The 20,562-nt window shown below is 46.0% G+C and overlaps 1 protein-coding gene across 1 annotated transcript in view; it reads right to left on the bottom strand.

Annotated features, from left to right (window-relative positions):
* Window positions 1–5,175: 5,175 nt before the first annotated feature.
* Window positions 5,176–20,562, bottom strand: part of BGN (biglycan) — a 43,502-nt gene continuing 28,115 nt past the window's right edge. The window contains exons 3-8 of the mRNA XM_081894606.1: window positions 18,431–18,543; window positions 17,138–17,351; window positions 15,892–16,002; window positions 15,382–15,475; window positions 10,242–10,380; window positions 5,176–9,113 (exon numbers count right to left, since the gene is read on the bottom strand). Of these exons, the coding sequence (XP_081750732.1) occupies window positions 8,916–9,113; window positions 10,242–10,380; window positions 15,382–15,475; window positions 15,892–16,002; window positions 17,138–17,351; window positions 18,431–18,543 (869 nt within the window). The 3' untranslated portion in view covers window positions 5,176–8,915. The remainder of the gene's footprint in view (window positions 9,114–10,241; window positions 10,381–15,381; window positions 15,476–15,891; window positions 16,003–17,137; window positions 17,352–18,430; window positions 18,544–20,562) is intronic.

Genomic DNA, 20,562 nt, shown 5'->3' with positions numbered 1-20,562 from the left:
TGTGTCAGAGGGGGCAGGGAGGCAGGGAGACACGCACATCTAAATTTAAAACAGCTCCTAAGGCAGATGGAGACTTGAGTAGTTGGGTCACGTTGCCATGGCAACAAAAGTTTTCTAGTTTGGGATGGTGGGATGGACTGGAGAGATAAGGGATAAAGAGAGAAAGACAGGAAGGAGGCTGATTTGGCACCAAGGAACTTTATCACAAACTATCACCAGAGCTGTGTGGATGCTGTGATTCTGTGAGAGGCTCAGATTTCCTTTCTTTGTCAGATGGGGAAGATGATAAAATTGCTGCAGGTCAAATGGTTCTTAAAAGCATAGCTAAAGGGACCAGTTCAAAAGTTTTACAACCCAGTACAGATGACTGTATTATTTGTATAGCCATCACTAGACTTTGCATACTGAGAGATTATTGTAAGAAGTGTTTACATGCTTATAGATACAGTTTCATTAATAAAGTAAGTAGTTGGTCCTATGTTGATAGCAGCGCTTCAGTTTTATATTATTTATTTATTTGTTACCATCCTAAATTTGTCTTTTTGCAATTAGCCTTTCTTGAATGTGGACGCAAACCTTTGAACCTTGCTGAGTGTCTTGCTCTGACCCCCTTTATGTGCAGCGTGAAGAAGCACTTTCTTTGGTTTGTCCCGAATCTCCTCCGAACCACCCTCAGGGATGACAACACAAGCATCTCTCTAGCCACTATACTCAATCCATGCCTCGTTTTATACACACCACATACACACTGACTCCCCCTCCCCCATTACAATAACCAAAACACCGTAGCCTTCCTAATAAGGTGTTTGCTCCAAGTCCTTTTACATTTTGGTTGCCCTGTCTCCCTTCTCACTTGCCGGGTGGCCTGGAGAAAAAGGTGTCTTGGTGTTACCTGCAGCACTTAGACTTCCCAGACAGTCTCCTTTCCAGGGACCTGCCTGGATTGCCAGATAGGCAGGATGGGGTCCACTCAGAGTTGCAGGTGCTGGAGAATGGACCTCCTCCAGTCACAAAGGTCAGTGGACCAAGTCACACCCCTCGACCTTGACCTTTATATTTGCCTGCCTCATGATCTCCTTCTTAAAGCTCCCAAAATCAAAAGGAATTTTGGAACAGGTGTTCTTGAGGGGAAGTAATGTGCTTTTACTTCTTTGGTATGGATGCAGCCTCAGCATCTTAAAAAGTAGAGACATCACCTTGCCAACAAAGGTGCGTACAGTAAAAAGCTCTGGTTTTCCCAGTAGTGATGTATGGAAGTGAAAGCTGGACCATAAAGAAGGCTGATCACCAAAGAATTGATGCTTTTGAATTATAGTGCTGGAGGAGACTCTTGAGAGTCCCATGGACTGCAAGAAGATCAAACCTCTCCATTCTTAAGGAAATCAGCCCTGAGTGCTCACTGGAAGGACAGACCCTGAAGCTGCGGCTCCAATACTTTGGCCACCTCATGAGAAGAGAAGACTTCCTGGAAAAGACCCTGATGTTGGGAAAGATGGAGGGCACAAGGAGAAGGGGACGACAGAGGACGAGATGGTTGGATAGTGTTCTCGAAGCTACCAGCATGAGTTTGACCAAACTGTGGGAGGCAGTGGAAGACAGGAGTGCCTGGTGTGCTCTGGTCCATGGGGTCACGAAGAGTCGGACACAACTAAAGGACTAAAGAACAAATGGATGCAGCCTAAGTCCTCCTGTCTCCAAAGAAAGGGTGGAGAATCTTTTGCCCTCTAGATGTTGTTGGACTCCAACTCACATTACCCCCAGCAAACATGTCTAATTGTCAGGAATGATGGGAGTTGTAGTTCAGCAACATGGCCTCCCCCCATGATGTAAGGCCCCATAATACCACCATCTTTCTTTGCTCTTTATCCTGTGAGTGGGCAAATCAACACTTACCTTTCCTCTGCACGTTACAGGCACAGCCTGCGCTTTAAAGCACCCTTTTATTTTGCTCCCAAAATGTTGTTCAAAGAGCTGGTTTTCTGGGACAAAAAGAGTGCTCAGACACGAAGCTTTAAAGCACGGAACCAAAGCCAGATTTTGGGAGTGACGGAGGTTCCCTTGCACAGGATGCTGATCTGAGGGGGTAGCCATAATTGAGAAGATCCATTTTGGGGCAGCAAATTTTGGCCTTGCTCAGGGTGCCAAACTACCAAAGATTACCAAAGTCTGTTCCTGGAAAGAGCGGAGCAAGGGAATTGCCAAAATAACCTTGATGCTTCTTCTTAATGTCCCTGGTGAGTTTCCTGCAGAGGTAGAGCCTGAGGGCTTATTCCCCCCCCCCTTCCTCTTCTCCTGAGGTGTTCAATCAGAGCAAGTGGGAACTGGGTTTTCTTCTGTCTGTTTTTAGGAGACTGCTTCCTCGTGTATTTGAAAATTATAAAGGCACCATGATTAAATAACTACAAGTCCTCTCTCCCCCCATTCTCCCCCCCTCTCATATCCAAACTGTAGCCTTGTCCCTAGAACACCTCACCGCTCAGAGAAGTGGGCAGTGTGTACTGATATTCTGTGATGCCCTTTGAAAACTGAGATGCTGCAGTGATAATAAGTCCTGCAGCTTGGCTGCCCCCTCTCCTCCGCACAGAATTCACACAAGGCATCAGAGGTCCTGTTCCACACCCTTGCTGTAATTATACAACCCCCCCCCCCCCGCCTCCAGAATGGCCTCCTGGACCCACATTCCTCCCATTGCTTCATGTCAGCATCATCACTTACTGCTGCTGCTGTCTTTCTTGGTGATGCTGTTAGAGCCACTTTGAGTCCAGGGAGGGGGAGGGGAGAAAACAATTATCCTCTCTCTGTCCTAGAATGGACTGCTCCCAACAATGCTTTTCCCTTTGGCAGGCAATAAAAATCCCCTTCCCCAGCCCTGTGAAGGCATTGGCTCAAATCCTTCCACTTGCTTCTGTCTAAAAAGCACCCTGGAAGGCATTAGCTACATGTTTTAAATTATAGACGCCTCTTCTTGTAAAAGGGAACGTTGGACCAAGTGGACTCACACTGGCAAATTCAGGTTGCACAATTGTAGTTGACTGTAAAGACTTGAGATATTTCTTGTGTGCAAATGTATCTTCAGTCTCTGAGTCTGCCCCCTTGTGACAGACACTACCCAAGCTTTTTGTCTCTAGGCAATAACCCAAGCCATATCCCATCCTAGTCTAGCTAATTTCCCTATTGCAGCTGACACAGTAGAGGCTTTCCTGTCTGGGAGCACGAAAGAGCCAACATTCTCCTGCACAAACTCCACTGGAACAAAAGAGGAGCTGAGCTGATCAAGAGTTCTGCTGTGGACTATGGTCTCTGATAATGCCAGGGCTGGCCCAAGACATTTTGGTACCTGAGGCAAACCACAAAATGGTTTCTTCCCCCCTGCCAGGGAAAAAGGGGTGAGCATACCCTCCAACATTTATTCAATGAAAATAGGGATATCCAATTACATAATGATAATTTTTCTATTTATACCCCACACATCTTACTGGGTTGCCCCAGCCACTCTAGGCAGATTCTAACATACATAAAACATAATAAAACATTAAACATTTAAAAAAAAAGCTTCCCTTCAGATGGCTCAGGGGTCAGATGACTCCATACCCTCCAACATTTCTCCAATGAAAATAGGGACATCCTAAGGAAAAGTGGGACATTTGAGGATCAAATCAGAGACTGGGACGGCTTCTCTAAATCAGGGATGGCTTTGGAAAATAGGGACACTTGGAGGGGCTGAGTGGGTGAAGATCTACATCAGGAACAAGGTGGGAGTAAATATCTACATTGGGACCTGTTGCTCCTGTGGATCCTGCCACCTGAGGTGGTTGCCTCACCTTGCCTCATGGGTGGGCTGGCCCTGGCTAAAGCATATCAAAGAGGCAACCTCAGAATTCAGTTTATGAGAAGCTTTAAGTTCTTTCACCCAGCATTACATGCTGAGCAGGCAAAGTGAACCAGCCTATCCTAACATATCCACATTCAGAATGCTTATTTTGGTTCCAGGTCCAGATAAGGGCAGAACTCCTATTATGTCTTCAAAACTATGCACACAATATGTAAAGCCAGAATGTATCAAACACAGATTTCATATATATTTATAGCAAGGATAATATTTTCATAATCATGATAGAAGAATTGGGTTCCAAGAAAGCAATAATTAATTTGATAATCATAAAGTTAACTGGGATATGTCCATCATAACAGTAAGGGAGAAAATGAAGAAATGAAATTTGACACACGCACATGCCAGTCCCACTCACTGAACACAGTGCACTCCCTGGAAACATAGAAGCCAACTCCTAGGGGCTTGAGGGGTCTTCAGCCCCCCCCCCAGCAAATCATTTGATGGGGCTGTCCTCCCAAAGTTGATGAGCATTGCCTTCAACTAGTGTGTGCGCGCGCACTGTGTCATGTGATTGATTATGCAGGGCAGGGCTTACCTGCCACCCTCGCCTCCAATATTTTATTCAGCTTGGCACCCCTGCCTGGAAATCATTTGTTTGGCAATTGTTCACATAACGAGTTGACCATTTCCATTGATTCCTATGGGGAAATTTCTAATACGTTTCTGACTGTGGCATTTTGTCCCTGAAAAGTCTTCCCAACCGAAGAAAACTTAGGGAAAAAATGCTCATTTTTCCAATCCCTCCCTCCATTCCTCAACCAATCAGTAAAAAGCAAAGAAAAAAGAAAAATAATGCTCTCTGTTTGGATATCTGAATCTCTGGTTACTACCCTGAGGTTTGGGTACTAATTCCTCATGTTTGGATAAGTGAATTTTTGCATAGAAAAAGTTTGTAAAGAGGGACCTGTGTGTATATAGAAGCAGGTGTAACAGATTTGCTTCTAATAAGGAAATGAATACACATATACACATTTTTAGAAGAAAACACTTAAATATTTAAATATTTGATATTGAGATTTTAGTAATAATTTGTACATTTATGGAAGAAAATAGATTTGCATTTAGCAATAATTGTGAAGTCAAAGGTTTTCTATTACGAAATCACAGAAATATTGAATGGGTTCTATAATAGGTGTTACATTAAACATCAGTAAGAACTTTCTGACAGTTTAGCAGTGGATTGGACTCCCTCAGAAGGTGGTGATCTGTACCCAAATCAGTCCAGAACAGACGTTTCCATGTAGGAAAGACTCTATTCACCTCCACAAAATGATCCACAGCCATTAAAGGTTAGCAATTATCACTAATTTTATTGGACACCTTTACAGAAGTTAATATTGCACATGGTTTAAGAGAGCGTTTAAAAAACAACAACCCAAAGAGATGTTTTAAAAAAGAGAGCAAAGACAGTCTTACAAAGACATTCCCTACATCCAGATAGAGAGCCAAAGGCTTAGAAGTCAAATTCACAAGAAGGCCAGAGGTTCCAGCCTCAAGACTCTGAAGGAAATGGGTACCATTATCCATTAAACGGTTTTTATTTTCTACATAGGTCACTGTGGGAATGCAAGTTATCTGTAATAGCAACCACCTTCCCGACATTCCAAGTTTCATCCCCCTCCTCACTTTAACCAAATGGCTAAGCAAAGCAACAGATCCGCCTGCTGACAGTTTAGGAAATGGAATCAAAGGCATTGTGGTGGTGCGAAGTTAATTTTAAGGCACTAGGGAAGACGCCACAGGGGTTGCCAGGTGCTGTGTAAATGGCTGCCAAGTGGCTGTGCATAGGAGAGACACTGCAGTGCTCAGGGAGAGCAAGTGGAACCAAAACTGGAGTTCCTTTAATTAAAGAGAGAACTCCACCATGCAATACTGGACTAAAGGAAGTGAGCGTAAACTGGGGTTTTCATCTCCAAAATTATTCTCCTGTAGCCCCAATCAACTGCCATTCTTTGTATACGCAGGCATCACTTTTGCTGGGTCAAAAACAGATATAAGAAGCCATGCAAAAAAGGTAACTGTGACATAAGTTCCTTCATTGGTGGGGCATATATATATATATATATATATATATATATATATATATATATGCAAGTGCACACACCCTTTCCCTTCTATTCTGGAGCTGCTGGATCTTGCCTTAAAATCTAGTCTTACTCTTCTAAGAACATTCCTTCTATATATATTTAAAAATACAAACGGCTTCAGACAAGCTTTGTTGCCACACACACCCTTTTCTCCAGGGGGTGTCATGTGTTCTCCCACATTGATTTCCTCCCACCCCCTGCAGAACTTGGATGGGGAAATTCATTTGTTTTATTTGTATCTCCAGTCGTCCCTAACCAACTTCAGCATCCTCTCCAGGTGTGCCTAGCCACACCCGGCAGCGATTAGTGCTTGGGCCTGAAATCTGTGCTCTGCATCTGGTTTGGGGTTGCTTGGTGTCTGAGAGTTGACTTGAAATGTCAGGGTCTCCAGCCTCCTTCTCTGGGTCTCTGGGACAGCATTCAGAGAGGGAGGTGGGCTGTCCCCCACCCCCTTCCCTCTTGTCCTTCAGGCTTCCCTCCTGAGGCACCAGGGCTGCACAGGCAAGCGCTGTTGCCCTCTGTGGCCCCAGCAAGCACTACTAGACCTCACCTCCACCGTATCAGGCTACACCCACCTCACGTCTACCTGGCACCACCCTCTGAGCCTCAGGGAGCCTGGACACTGTCCTTGGGGTTTGGGTCTTCAAGGCGATCAGCACTGCCAGCTTCTGCATTTTGGAATGGCTCAGGGAAGTTGGCCTTTGGGAGCCCCTCAGGCACCCAGGTAAGCAAGGGCAAGGCAGAGGAGGGGTTGGGAACTGAGGGAGCACCTCCCTTCCCCCTGCCTCAGACCCCTGGGACCTTCCCCAGGCCGCAGCGTCTTGGTCTGGCTGCAATGTGCCCTGGCTGCAACAGCTCTTGTTTGCCTGGATGGTGGTTGGAGGAGGTGTCTAGCCTACTGTGCAAAGGAAACATTCTGTGCAAAGCATACTGTGCAAAGCATACATGTCTAGTCTACATTCGTTGCTTGGCCGGTTTTTGCCTCTGGCCCCGACTGGCACTGGCATGTGGCCCCCAGAATGGGAAGGCAGCCCCTGGGCTGAAAAGGTTCCTTGCTCCTGCCCTATCCCACCGCAGGGGACTCCAGGGCAGCCTCCCCCTCTATGCAGAGCCTGGGCAGGTTGGAGGCAGCACATGCTGTCACTCACTTGGCTGGGCTTTCCTCATTGCAAAAGGGAGTGAAAATGGGAGCGGTGATGCTCATCCGCTGGCTCCCAGCATCTGCCCAACCCTGCCACAAACGTGGGGCCAGACGTGGCAGTTAGGAGCTAGACTGGAGGAGGAGCTGTGGGTTTGAGCTGAACGATGCTCTGTGGTCACACGGGGTTGGGTCACACTCGTGTTATCCTTTGCATGTCCGCATAGGGCCAAGAAGGCCGCAAAAGGTTTGTTCCGATCTTAACATTCTTGTACACCCGCCATTTTCAGGTGCCATGTGCACCCAGAAGACCCCTATTGTAGATATTTTTCTACAATAAAGATCTCAATGGGAGCAGAATAATGGTTGTCTTGGATCACTCTGATTTGGAAGCCAAATTGCTAGGGGCTGCCACTCAGATTTAAAATGGCTACACTACAGCCTGAAACTGATTTTATGGTCATTTCCTTTCCCCAGAATACCCTGGGAAATGTATAGGAGGAGGGAGCAGAGAATTTTCAGTTTTGCTCACCAAACCTCACTTTCCAGGATTGTGTCAGAGGAAACCACCGTGACTAAGCTGGTATAAAACTGGTAAACATTTGTAACATCAGCAGTGTTTCCCTCTTCTTTCTTTTTTATTACACAGAGGCTGTTTTTGAATTTTGAGCAAATGCAGTAAAAGATATGCAGAATTCACATAGGCACTCAGTTTTCAGCACTTCCTATAATGTGCACAGCTGCCCAGATCTAGAGGTTGGAGTCTGGAAAATGGCATCCCCTCTGGAAACTGGATGGTACAACTGCTTTACGGGGGTGGGGGCGGGGGGTGGGGATATTCTCACATAGATATTTGCCAAGAGCACCCACAGCCATTTGGGTAGTCGGCAAAGGACTAAATCTGTGCATGAAATTCGGGCATCATTCCCATGTTACATTATTGTGCACATACAGCCCTACACTTTTATGTTGAGATACATGCACACTGTAATGTAGGAATGGCTGTAGTGGATTGGGAAAGGTTCACCTCAATGTATGGTGTGTGGGGAATACACTGATGTGGCCATTGCCTTGTTTACCAATACATGTGACCCCATGGATTCATGGACTTGAGAGTGAAAAGCTGTAATTTGTGAATCTGCCTTAAGAGCATCTGATAGAAAGAAGCACAGGAAACTGCCATATACCGAACCAGACCATTGAAGCATCTAGCCAGTGTTGTCTGCACTGACTGGCAGTGGCTCTCCAGTATTTCAGACAGGGGACATGCCTAAACTGACATGGAAGTGCCAGGGGTTGAACCTGGGATCTTCTGGATGCAGAGCATGGGTCCTAAAACCAAGCCGCTGCCCTTCTCCAACGACGGCAACTTCTGGTGGTGGAGAATCCTCTGCATCCCCACATCCTGCCCCACCCCAGGGCAGCAGTAGTGATCCTTCTCAAAGGAACAACCAAGTTTGTCTAGCACAACGAATTCATTGAAAATGCAGCGTTATTGTATGGGCTGAAGGTCTGAAGCTGGTCAAATTGTAAGATCTGTATCTCTTTCCCTCCACATGTCAACTCTTCCCTTCCCTTCCCATCCCATCCCTTTCTCTTCCTTGGGCATTGGCTGGTATTCTGCCAGGTCTCTTTAATTACCCCGACTGGGTCCTCCCCACTGGCTCCCTCCTCCCCAGAATGGCCTTTGCTTTTCCACATTCCCTTGCTCACCCCCCACCCCTACCCCCAGGTTTCCCAATGGCTTTCTCTGTCCCTTCATCCCACCCTCCCTCCCCATCACCCTCCTCTAACTTTTTTATTTCTTGTAGTTTCCGAACTGGATAGCCAAGCGATTCGTAGCGCAGCGGAAAGTAGCTGGTTGGACCTCCCAGTAGGGCACAGGGTTGGAAAAGAGGCTGATGCCGTGGTACGAAGCCCGCTTTACCCCAAAGCCTACGGGACAGAAGTCGTTCACACCAATGTGAGTGATGTTGTTGGAGTGAAGGTACACAACCTGTGGAAGGAGAAGTGAGACTTGGTTACCCAGAGGTGGGAGATTCACTGAGTTTGCGTCTGTCAGCTGGTGAAGCAGCTGAGACCTGGGAAAGAGCTCTCCTTTGATATGACAACTCAGATCCTGCAAGGCTCCTCAAGGTAAGCTCAGCTGTGTGCTGTGGTTTCATAGGACTGCAGACAATATGCTGAATGAGCTGTTGGCGTACATTTTTTTAGCATCTTGGGAATCTCTACTGTTGATTTTCTTTTCTTTTTAAAGAAGTGGATGTGTTTAACTTCAGGACAGCAAAAGAAACCCCCATTTTATTTACCTAGCCATGACGGTGCTGATTTCAATGAGTTTTTAAAATGCAAAAACTTCACATGCTCAAACGGTGTTTTTTAAAAATTATAATTATCAAGGTTGGCAAACTGTATTTGTTTGGAAACCTCTTGCCTTCAGGCCTACGTAGACCCACCAGGCCTCCACATTTGCCTGTTTTGACCAAGCCACGCTCACTTGCCTGACACCATATATAACATCAGTTGGGGGGCAGATAAAGATGCAGTTGGGCCAAAGGGAGCACCAGAGCAGGCATTGGTGACTGGTCTGCAGTCCCTGTAAAGCCTTGTGCTTTGCAAGTCCCAACACTTACCTGATGCGCAGCTGGTGCGCAGTGCTGTGGCTTGCATAGCTCTGTACAAGACACTTTGTGCCAACTTTGTGTCTGCACGGGCAGAAATAGTTCTCCCGATGTCATTGTGAGATCAAGTGATTTAACTGATGGGTGGCCTCGCCCACTGATCAAACTTGACCCACAGGCAGTTGGGAAGAAAAGGATCTGGCCAGATCTAGTTCACCCCTACTGTTAATATATCAGGAATGTAGAGGCGGTTGCAAACCATGAAATGATGGTTGGGGAGAAGAAAAATGTTAATTGTTTGTTTCACAACTCAAGCAAAACACATGCCAGCCTAAAGAGGAAGCTGCAAGATGACCTATCTGCAACACTGATGGTCCTGGTTCTCAGTTGCTGGATACCTTCATGAATGTAGGGTCCTACCAGCTGCCCAAACTTGCCTACTCCTGAAACTGGTCCTGCATTTGCTCACCTCTGCCACAAACCACCCCCGACCCCTCTGGTACCTGCAGAAACTTGAGGCCAGGCAGTCCTGGAGGAACTCGTGACAGCTTGTTGTTATCCAAGTGCAGCTCACGTAGGCTGGGCAGGAAAGCCAGACTGCCGTTCTCAATCATGCGGATGTTGTTGTGTCCCAGGCCCAGCCTAGCGGGAAGAAAGGAAGGGGAGGTGACAAAGAAAACAAAGGGAAAACAACAGTGGCTTCCAAATATCACCAAGGTCAAGTGAATCAAAATCTGTCTCTTGGAAAAGGGCTGGACTCTTGAAGAGTAATGGGGGAGAAAGGAGGGTGTTCAGGGCTACAGCCAAAATTAGGATGGATAGCTTTACACAGGGTGGTCCTCTGTTTTGTAGGGTTGCTAGAGGACAGTCCGTTATTTGAAAGGATCCTCCGTTTTGAGGGCTGACCTCAGTCTGTTTTTTTAAAAAAAGGAACCATAAACGGGGGGGGGGGGGCTAGGGGTTTCTATCAACAGTTAGCAGCACCTGGTCAGCAGACCAAGTAGGCGTACAATACATATGCACATTGTAGGCAAATTGATATTCTTTCTGCCCTCCTTTTTTGGTGATGCATAACTGGCTGCTCTAGCCCAAAGCCCCGTGCATCTGTGACTCAGAAGGTGGGACCCAGCAGAGTCTCATTCAAGCCCCAAAGCGTATGGCTGTGCAACATTGGGTCCCTGTGGTTGGCAGAGAGGCAGCATGAAACCTCAAGCTTAGCCAGGCCTTCTTTCCTTGCCTAATCAACTGAACAGTATCTTCCGTTTGGCCAGTAGGGGCCTGGGGTTGGGAAGCCCCCATTGCCAAGTCTGGATTTGGAATATGGCTGCCTGTCACTCTGCCTCTTTTCTGCTTCCTTAATGCCCTTCCTCCAGTTCTTTCTCTGATTGCTGGAAGCTTCACATTTCAGGTGTGTAGAGAAATCTGTTGCTGATATAAAATGGGGCTTAAACAGTTGCAATTACAAACCATTACAGCTACATGCAGCGGTCAGCCAGTGTCCACCTAACTATAAAACAGGAGAGGATGACGTAGAGAGGAATCAGACAAAAGAAAGCTATCTTGTTTATTGAGCATTCACCCTGGTTTGTTTGCATTTATGGTTTAGGCCAGCAAATGCAAGGCTCAACATTCCGGTCAGAGACAGAGTTTGCCCCTGGCAGCATTCCTTTAAGTGTGGAAGATGGAGATAAAGCTGTCGTGGGACCTCTGCAGATCCTCCTGCCTGATCCCTCCTGCCAACTACCCTGTTCCTACACCTGCTGTGGCAGCAGGTCTCCAGGTGTGGTGATCAGGAGGAAAGTGGCTATAACTAGGCCAGGGCGAGAACAGTCTCTCTTCCTGCTCTGGCCTGCACCCTCTTCCTCCACAGAGTCCTCTGACAGAGAGTGTCCTATGGGAAACAGCCTCAGGTGCAAGAGCCTGGGTCTGGTGGCCTTGGGGTAAACAGTGTGGTTCATGGAGCATCTGTTGTGTGAGAGCCACTTTCAGAATGGTAGTAGAAAAGCAGGATAGAATTGTGCTTAATAAGCAACCAACCAACCTACCAACCAACCAAAAGACGGAAGGTGTATGTATGAGGAGCATCACACTGAAAAGTGGCCTAAGAATCAGGACTAATAAGTATGGCTCTTTCTCCCTCTACTGGCTGAGACTTGAAAGGGGAGGACTATTTAGGAGTTGATGGTTCTGAGTGCAAGTCAATGCTACAAACTCATACCAGCTTCAAACCTGCTTTACAAAAAGCTCCAGCTGCCTCTATTTTCTTGTGTCTATTGCTTATAAAGAACTGTACCTGCCCTGTTTATATATATTTTTTAAAACGGGCAAGGGTTTACACTGGGAAAGAGGCGAACCCTGTCTACTTGCCTGTGAGGTGTGCTCACTCCATCCCGAAATTTTCTGCTCCCCCTCCCCTGTTGAAGACCTCCTACTCTGTTTTTGAATTCATGAATAGGGCTCCCATTTTGTTCCTATTCTATCTTTTGGAGGAAATATTAGATATCTGAAAAGCTAAATGGGAAAGTCATCTATCTGCATGATTTCATGAACAAAATATTTGCCTCAGATGTTTTCCCTCGTTGATTTCTGTCCTCCCTGCATTCCCTGCCACCCACCCACCACATTTTTTACAAAGAAAGCTTTGGAAACTTAACACAATAGTTGTGAAATTTCCGCAGGTGCAGATGGCTTATATTATGCAGCTATTCTGGCTCTTAATGGTCTGTGCATGTTGTTCTAGCCAAGGAGTTATAAACATGGTGCTTGCAGGGACACAGGTGTCCACACCCGGCTCAAATACCTAGTTTGGCACATACCTTCATGCACATTTGCGTACATGCACTAACACACACACAGGCTGGAGTGCCCCTCTGGAGGCTTCACCCGGGGCAAAAATACCAACAACTGTCTAGCCCCCCTGTAGCTAGGGCTCTGGTGGGTGCATGTGATTTTGCCAGTATGCAAATATGCCTGGGGGCTCAAAAAATCTGGTGACTCCATTTCCTAGGTTGCTCTAACTTTATTTCTCTAGAGTCTGTTTATTCTCTCCAGGAATCATTCTATCACCTTTCTGAATAGAGTTGCCTTTATTTTCACCACCCTCTCCCCAAAATTCAGCGGGGAAGGGATCACTCTGGACTGGGAGTGCAGTGAAGGGGGAGGGAATATTTAACAACAAGCCCACCCCCATTTACACTTGCCCCCATCCAACACTTGGGGCTAAGGAAAGGAGGCTATGCTGTGCTAGAAGTCTAGAAGCAGAGTTGCTATTTCACCTCCGACTTAAAGCAGGACAGGAGGTAACAGCTGCTTCCAATTGTCCACCTCTAGAAGAAGCCTCCTTGCCTTTGGCCTTCGGGCTGCTGCCCTCCCAACCTTTGGCCCACCTTCCCTTGCTGAGTACATTATATGAACAATTAGCTCCCTCTAGTATGAATGGCAAGGGGCAAAATACATTTTGTAAATGTTAAACTTCACTATGAATATTTCCCTGTGTTTGTGCTGCATATAGATGCCACAGATCTTTATCCATGCCTGCTGCCTCTCACAGTGCAAACTTAGCTCCAAGACAATATATTGTTGTTGGCGTCTATCCGTCTTGAGAGACAATGGAGTGCACCTCCAGGGGTAAAGCCAAACTGCTGGATTAGCAGCACCAAAGTGGCTTCCCTGGGGGACAAGCCTGGGCAGTGTGTATGGAGGTCCTGGGCTACCCAGATGACAAAGCCACACTCTTGGCCCAAAGGAAAGCAGAGTGATATGTTTGGCCCCAGCTTGGCTGCAGGAGTTGCCAGAAGGAGGCACACAAGGCGCCATCCAACCATCTTAGGAATTCCACTCCAGATCTGTGTAGGGTTTACTCCTAAGCTGTTTCTTCTCCCAAAGAAGGCAGAAGAGGTTCAGGACCAGAGTTTTCCTTCTCCTAGATGGGCGACAAGTACCTCCTTACCTCCTTTCCCTCTCCCATGCACAGACAAAAACATACACACAGTATGTTTTTGTCTGTGCATCTTCTACCTGCTCTCTGTCACACCTGCAAACTCACACAGCCTTCCAGGTCCCACTCGCTCTTCTGGTGCATTGGGAACCCATTGTGCCTCCCCAGCTGGTTGGTGCTGGGAACAACTGGGCAGCAGGCATGTCTGTGCCCTCCTCACCTGTTCCTAGTGCCAGTCAGCTGGGGAAGGGGAGTTGTGTGATGGGACTGCGGAGGAGCAACCTGGTCAGCACACACCTCTGCTATTCCCAGAGCAAATCATCTGGGCAGGACTGGGAAGGCTGTGAGGAGACAGCTGAGTGGCAGCATGCGATTGCTGGTTGGTGCTGGCCATTGTGTTTCTTTCCAACCTCCAAATAGCTGCTTAGCAGACTGAGGGGAATGCAGTTGTGGCAGGGAGGAAGGTGCACAGGTACAGATGTACTCATGTCCCTTACTTCCCATGTAAAACAGACTCCATGTAAGCCCCCATGCAGCTGTTTAGTTAACTGAGGACAGAGAATTGCCAGGGTGGGGGCAGAGTGTGAATTGTTAACCTGCGACAGGTTGCAGGGAAGGCTTGTGAGGGCCCCATGTGTCCTGCAGGCATCTTAGAGGTCTTGGCTTGGCAATGGACTGGATGAGAGCCAACAAACTGAAGCTTGATCCAGAGAAGGCTGAGGCCCTGTTAGTGGGTGGTTCCCTAGACCAGATGGATGGGAGGCTGCCTGCTTTTGTTTTTTCTTTTTCTTTTTTTAAAAAGATTTTTATTGATACAACAAGAAAAAAGAAAAAAAACAAATACCAAATTACACACAAGAATAACCATAGACACATTATTTTCTTAGCAAACAATAAAACATATATTGGTCTTAACACTAAAGACCCAACCTCCCTTCTACTCCATATTTCAATTTCATATTACTTATTGCCAATACACACTTTTATCATAATTAAACTTATTCTTAATAAATCTAATTTCTCATACCTACCTTGCAACTATTACTGAAGTTCCTCGAATGCTGCAACAGAATTTAAACTACTATATTTATTTTTCAGATATTCTTTGAAAACCTCCCATTTTGAAACAAATTCCTGTTTTGATTTATTCTTTATTTTTTCTGACAGACCATCTAATTCGGCATATTCTGTCAGCTTTTGGATCCAATCTTGTACAGAAGGGATGGGAGGCTGCCTGCTTTTGATGGGGTTGCATTCCCTCTGAGGCAGTGGATACATCGCCTGGGGATCCTCCTGGATCCATTGCTGTTGTTTGAGGTTCAGGTAACCTCAGTGGTCCAGAGTGAATGCTGAATAAACCGGTTGGATGCTGAATAAACTGTCTACAATAAGCCTGCAAGTTACACACCTTTAACGTGTGTGCATTTACATGCATGGAAGAAAATAAAAAATAAAAATAAAATTGGGGTGGAGTTCCAAGAAAAATTACTTTGGCAATCCCACCCACCACTGAACCCAATCTCTGTTGACTATACGTGGTTTTGGCTTTAGGCCTGATTCCCGGAAGGCAACTCTTGCATAAGTTGCGGACCTACTGTGCTGTAAACTGTCCTGTGATTCTTAGATGAAGGGTAGTATATAAGTTTAATAAATGATAAAATAAATAATAATACACAAGCCATCTGGAGGAGCCCAGCTCACACTACCTGTAGACTTTGGAGTACCGGATCAGATCCTCTAATTCAATTGCCTGGATCTTGTTGTGGTCCAGATGTAGCTCATTTAGGGTTTCAGGAAGATCTGGTTGTGGAGGCGGAGAGAGATTATTTTTATACATCTATGTATTGTATGGAAAGAGTGGTAGGATTACATTTCTGTACCACTTGCCCATCCCCGCAACCAGTGCTTTTTTCTGGGGGGACACAGGGGTACGCATAGCCCTAAACATTCTGTGAATCTAAGTACTGCCCTCTCATAGAGGGGCAGTATTTCAATGAGAGCAGGAAAATGAGAGTACCCCTAAACATTTTTTTTTAGTAAAAAAGCACCGCCAGCAACAAAATTCCATTTTTTTTTAATGAAATCATGTCCTAAAGCCAGGAGCATGCATTGGTCTTACAGAGCAATTGGCTACCAGAAAATTACATTAATAATAGCCAAGTAAAGCTGTGGCTAGGCATTGCTATAAGCTATGAGAAAGAAGTCACGCACATTACCTTTAGGCACCCCCGTGAGCTTTGCTTCTGAGATCCTCAAGTAGTTCAGCTTCAGACCATCAAAGGCACCAGGTTCAAAACCGCTGTTCTCCAGGGGGTTCCCTCCCATCTCTGTGAGGAGAGAAAACATGTCAGCTAGAACAAAAGCATCCCATTCTTATCAGACCCACATTTAATGCCAACATTTGGCATCTTTTAAATTGTTTTATGTCCATTTCTCTCTAGGGTGGCCAGATGCAAAGGAGTATTGTTAAGCAATTTGTTGATCAGCTTTATGCTCACATTATTTTCTCTGATATATTTAAAATGAATTATTGGATACTTAGTGTTGTATTTTAGTTATAATATAATTTTTATTTAATATGGTTACTGTACTATTGAATGCAAACACATTATTTTCTATAAACTGCTTTGAACACAAATGCGTCTGTAGAAAATATACTGATATCGACCTGGTTTGCAGGTAATGCAAAAGCCAAAACTGTGGCTTAGTGAGAACTAGTGACTGTGAAGACCCCCAGAGGGAAGATCGTGGCCATGGGGCTCTCCCCCCCCCCCCGACCTGCTGGTGGTGCTAGGCTGCTTGGGCTAAGCCATGGCTTGATTTAAGATAGAGTCTAAATCTGGTCTCGTCATATGCCTCACTCCTCTATACAAACCATAAGCTGTAACTAGGGGTGGGGGGGGGAATCCATTTCAGATCACATTTAAAGGCACATCTATCCAATCCACACCTTCCAAAACAGTATGAGAACCTAAACCCAGCCAACCTTCAAAATTTGCACTTATCTGAATTTTGCAATGTAGTTCTCTAACCAACCAACCAACCCACCAACCAACCAACCAACCAGTGTTTACAAAAATGCACATATCAGGGGAAAGTGTGTGTAAAAATGAATATATTGATGAAAAGAACATAAAAAATGCATTCTGTTAGCAGAAATGGCTTGCAAAAATGTGTACATTAGTAAAAACTGCATACAAAATGTGTTTATCAAGAGAAATTTGCACTAAAATGCTGGCAAATTTTGATGAGGATAAAAGAAAATGAAACTGCAAATTGCTGCAGAAACATGGAGGGTTGAATTTAAGATTGGAGAAAGTACAAGAGCCTGATGGAGTCAGGTCCTTCCATCCCTAGCAGTACCAGTGCTTATTCTGACCAGTTTCCTAAGTTCCTCAGAAAACTCATGGAATGGGACAGCTCACAAAGCATGTCTAGGGAGGAACAGCACCCATGTCTCACCAATGCAATTCATGTTGTTGAGCCCATTGAAGACATCCTTGGAGACCTTCTTGATCTTGTTATCATGGATGCGGAGTTCAACCAAGGAGCTGGGAAGGTTAGGAGGGATCTCCACCAGGTTGTTCTTGGAGATGTAGAGTTTCTGCAGCTTGTGCAGTGGGCTAAAGGCCTTTGGGTGGATCTTGGAGATCTTATTGTTCACCAGGACCAAGGCCTGCATCCACAGAAAGAAACTGTGTGAGGGACAGGGTATGTGGGGGGTGGGGGTGGGCACAGAACAGGGAATGGAATCCATCCTCCAGGTAACTTTGCCAGTGGCCAGGAATGGGGCAGTGAGAAAGGAAGAAACCTTCCACCATTTCAGTCCAGAAAGGGATATATTAGGGAAGGGAAACCGAAGCTTGCATATCAGAGGTTCCAGTCTCAATCTGTTGAATTTCACGCTCAAGAATCTTGGGAAAGGGTCCTTGCCTGAGACCTTGGAGAACGGATACCAGTCAAAATAAACAGTACTACCCACCCAGGGGACTTGCTCAGTGCAAGGCAGCTATTTATATCCTTAAGAGTGGGTACTTATGTGGGGAGATCCTGACTCTGATTCTCACAATGAGGGATAAATGCAGGAGGATTGATGGGGCACTGACCTGTTTGTTGAGCATTCATCCTGATTTATTTGTGGGGAAGTAAGATTATGTTGCATTGAAGCAAGTGTTGCCCCACACTTTCTAGTGCATTTCCCCATCAGCGCTTATCCACACTTACCTTTCCTCTGCTTTTCCCAGGCACAGATCCACATTTTAAAGCTTCGTGTCCAAGTGCCCTTTTATTTCCTCCAGAGCTTTCTTTACACAAAACCTACTTTTTTAAAGCTGAATTTAAAACTGGAATTGCTGTTAGCTCTGATTCAGCTTTAAAGAGCAGGTTTTTGTGAGGAAAGCTCCAGAGGAAAAGCAAAAAAAGGGTGTTTGGACACGGGGCTTTAAAGCGCAAGCCATGCTTGGAAAGAGTGGAGGAAAGGTAAGTGTGGCTAAGCCCTGTGTTGACAAGGGTGAAAAATGCAGGTGCACACCCTAATTCTACCAGCAGGGGGTAGTGCACAGATAAGGTCAGGAGGAGGAGATGGAGATCAATGCTGTCTTTTTTAAAATGTGCTTTAAGGGAGTGCAGTGAGAGTTGTGGCGATCTCTCCACAGGCAGAGCAGAGAGACAGGGGCTCAAAGCCTTTGCACAAGCCTCTTTCACAATAAAGGCTGAGGTAATAGGTTGAGCAGAGGAAGCATTTGCCATACTTACATACAAGTGATGCAGCCCCTTAAAGTCATCTTTGCGTAGTTCAGTAATGTGGTTGTTCTGCAGATCCAGCAATTTTGTATCTCGCGAGATCTCCTTAGGCACTTCCTTGAGACCTGGATGAAGCAGGTGAAGAAGGATGGTTAGGAAAAGTTAATAGGGCAGGTTAAAGCATTGTGGCAGTTGCTAAGCAGCCCAGAAGGACAGAGCCAGGACTGGCCCAAGATAATTTACTGCCCAAAGGGATATAGAATGGTGCAAATCAAACAGGCATTTCCCAGAATTCTTTGCACTGTTGCAGAGGATTCTGGGGGTGAAACTCTTGCACTGCAGAGATAAATTAATGACCAATGTAAAGATAAAGGTGAAGGGACCCCTGACAGTTAAGTCCAGTCGCAGACGACTCTGGGGTTGCAGCGCTCATCTCACTTTACAGGCTGAGGGAGCCAGTATTTGTCCGCTCTGCAGACAGTTTCTCTGGGTCATGTGGCCAGCATGACTAAGCCGCTTCTGGCGCAATGGAACACCGACACCAGAGCAGCACACAGAAATGCCATTTATCTTCCCGACGGAGTGTTACCTATTAATCTACTTGCGCTTTTTTTGTGTGCTTTCAAACTGCTAGGTTGGCAGAAGATGGGACCAAGCAATGGGAGCTCACCCCGTCGCAGGGATTCAAACCTCTGACCTTTTGATCGGCAAGCCCAAGGCTCAGTGGTTTAGACCACAATGCCACCCGCATCCCATAATGACCAAAAAGCAAGCCTGCAAAAAGCAAGAGAAATGTCATCTTTGCAGCAAACAGGATTCTAAAATGTGTTGCCACTGCAGGAGGGGAACCGACTAGTCTGGACGCACGTGTTGCCTCTCATCTAGCCAGGCCCTCCCCTTGAAGTAAAAATGCAACGGCCCCTGGCTGCCAGCTCTTCCTACTCAGACGGCATGATTTTAAAAGCACTGCTGAACTGGGAGACGAGGGAGCCAGTTTCTCCTGGGCATTTGGTCTTCCTCTCTTTCACCTGCCATGCAAAACACCTGTACAGGTCTGTACAACATCTATGGAGTGTGGGATGGGAGGTTGACAAAAGAGCCATTGTATGTGTATAGAAGGTGGGAGAAACTGCCTCATATTTTGATTCAGTGGCAGATTTGAGAGTGTGGGGGGATCTCCAGGCCTGCAGAACCATGCCCAGAATCTGTTGAGCTATCAGAGCCACTAGTCCTTTGAGGTATGTGGGGTTCCAGAAGGCTGTGCAGGCTGAGGATGCTGTGCCCACCCATCATGTCCTGCCTGGAAACCCAACAATACCTAGAACCACTTCTGGGTTAAACATGAGTTTGTTAGGCATGGATTGGGAACGCTGCTCTAACTTGTATCCTTCTTCCTGTCACTTCTGCCAACCTAGCAGTTCAAAAGCACGCCAGTGCAAGTAGATAAATAGGTATGGCTGCAGCGGGAAGGTAAATGGCATTTCTGTGTGCTCTGGCTTCCAGCACAGTGTTCCGTTGTGCCAGAAGCCGTTTAGTCATGCTGGCTGCATGACCCGGAAAGCTGTCTGCGGGCAAACGCCAGCTCCCTCGGCCTAAAGCGAGATGAGTGCTGCCACCCCATAGTCGCCTTTGACTGGACTTAACCGTCCAGGGGTCCTTTACCTTTTACCTTTACCTCTACCTCCCTCCTGTTAAAACGCACATGGAGAGTTTCTCTATCTCTCTCATACACAGACCCCTTGGTGCTCTCCAGGTTTGTACCAATATGGGTTGCTAGAAATAATTTGGACCAAAACCAAGTGTAGGTCTCTCTCAAGCATATAATACTGTCATATTCTGACACACAAGTTTGAGAAGAACCCTCAAGTCCAAAACTATAATCACTCCTGATAAATGGGGCCATCAACATACAGCTTTCAAACAATGTCAGGAAATATTCAGTTCCTTTTTTCTTTTCTTTCTTTCTTTTACAATGGTTGATCAGTTACCTTTATTTTATATGTCTTTTTTATATAAGACCTTGCATTTTACTCTTAGTTGGCCTCCTAATTGCTATTTTGCATAACCACCAACAGAGGGTGATAGAGCACCATTAAGACCAGGCATGTGTTGCAAAATATAGGGTAGCCTAAGAGCAGGGGTAG

This window comes from Podarcis melisellensis (genome assembly GCF_964234715.1).
Source record: "Podarcis melisellensis genome assembly, chromosome: 17".
In the NCBI taxonomy this organism is placed as follows: Eukaryota; Metazoa; Chordata; class Lepidosauria; order Squamata; family Lacertidae; genus Podarcis; species Podarcis melisellensis.
The sequence above is the reverse complement of the archived record's forward strand: the minus strand, read 5'-3'. Positions and strand labels throughout refer to the sequence as shown.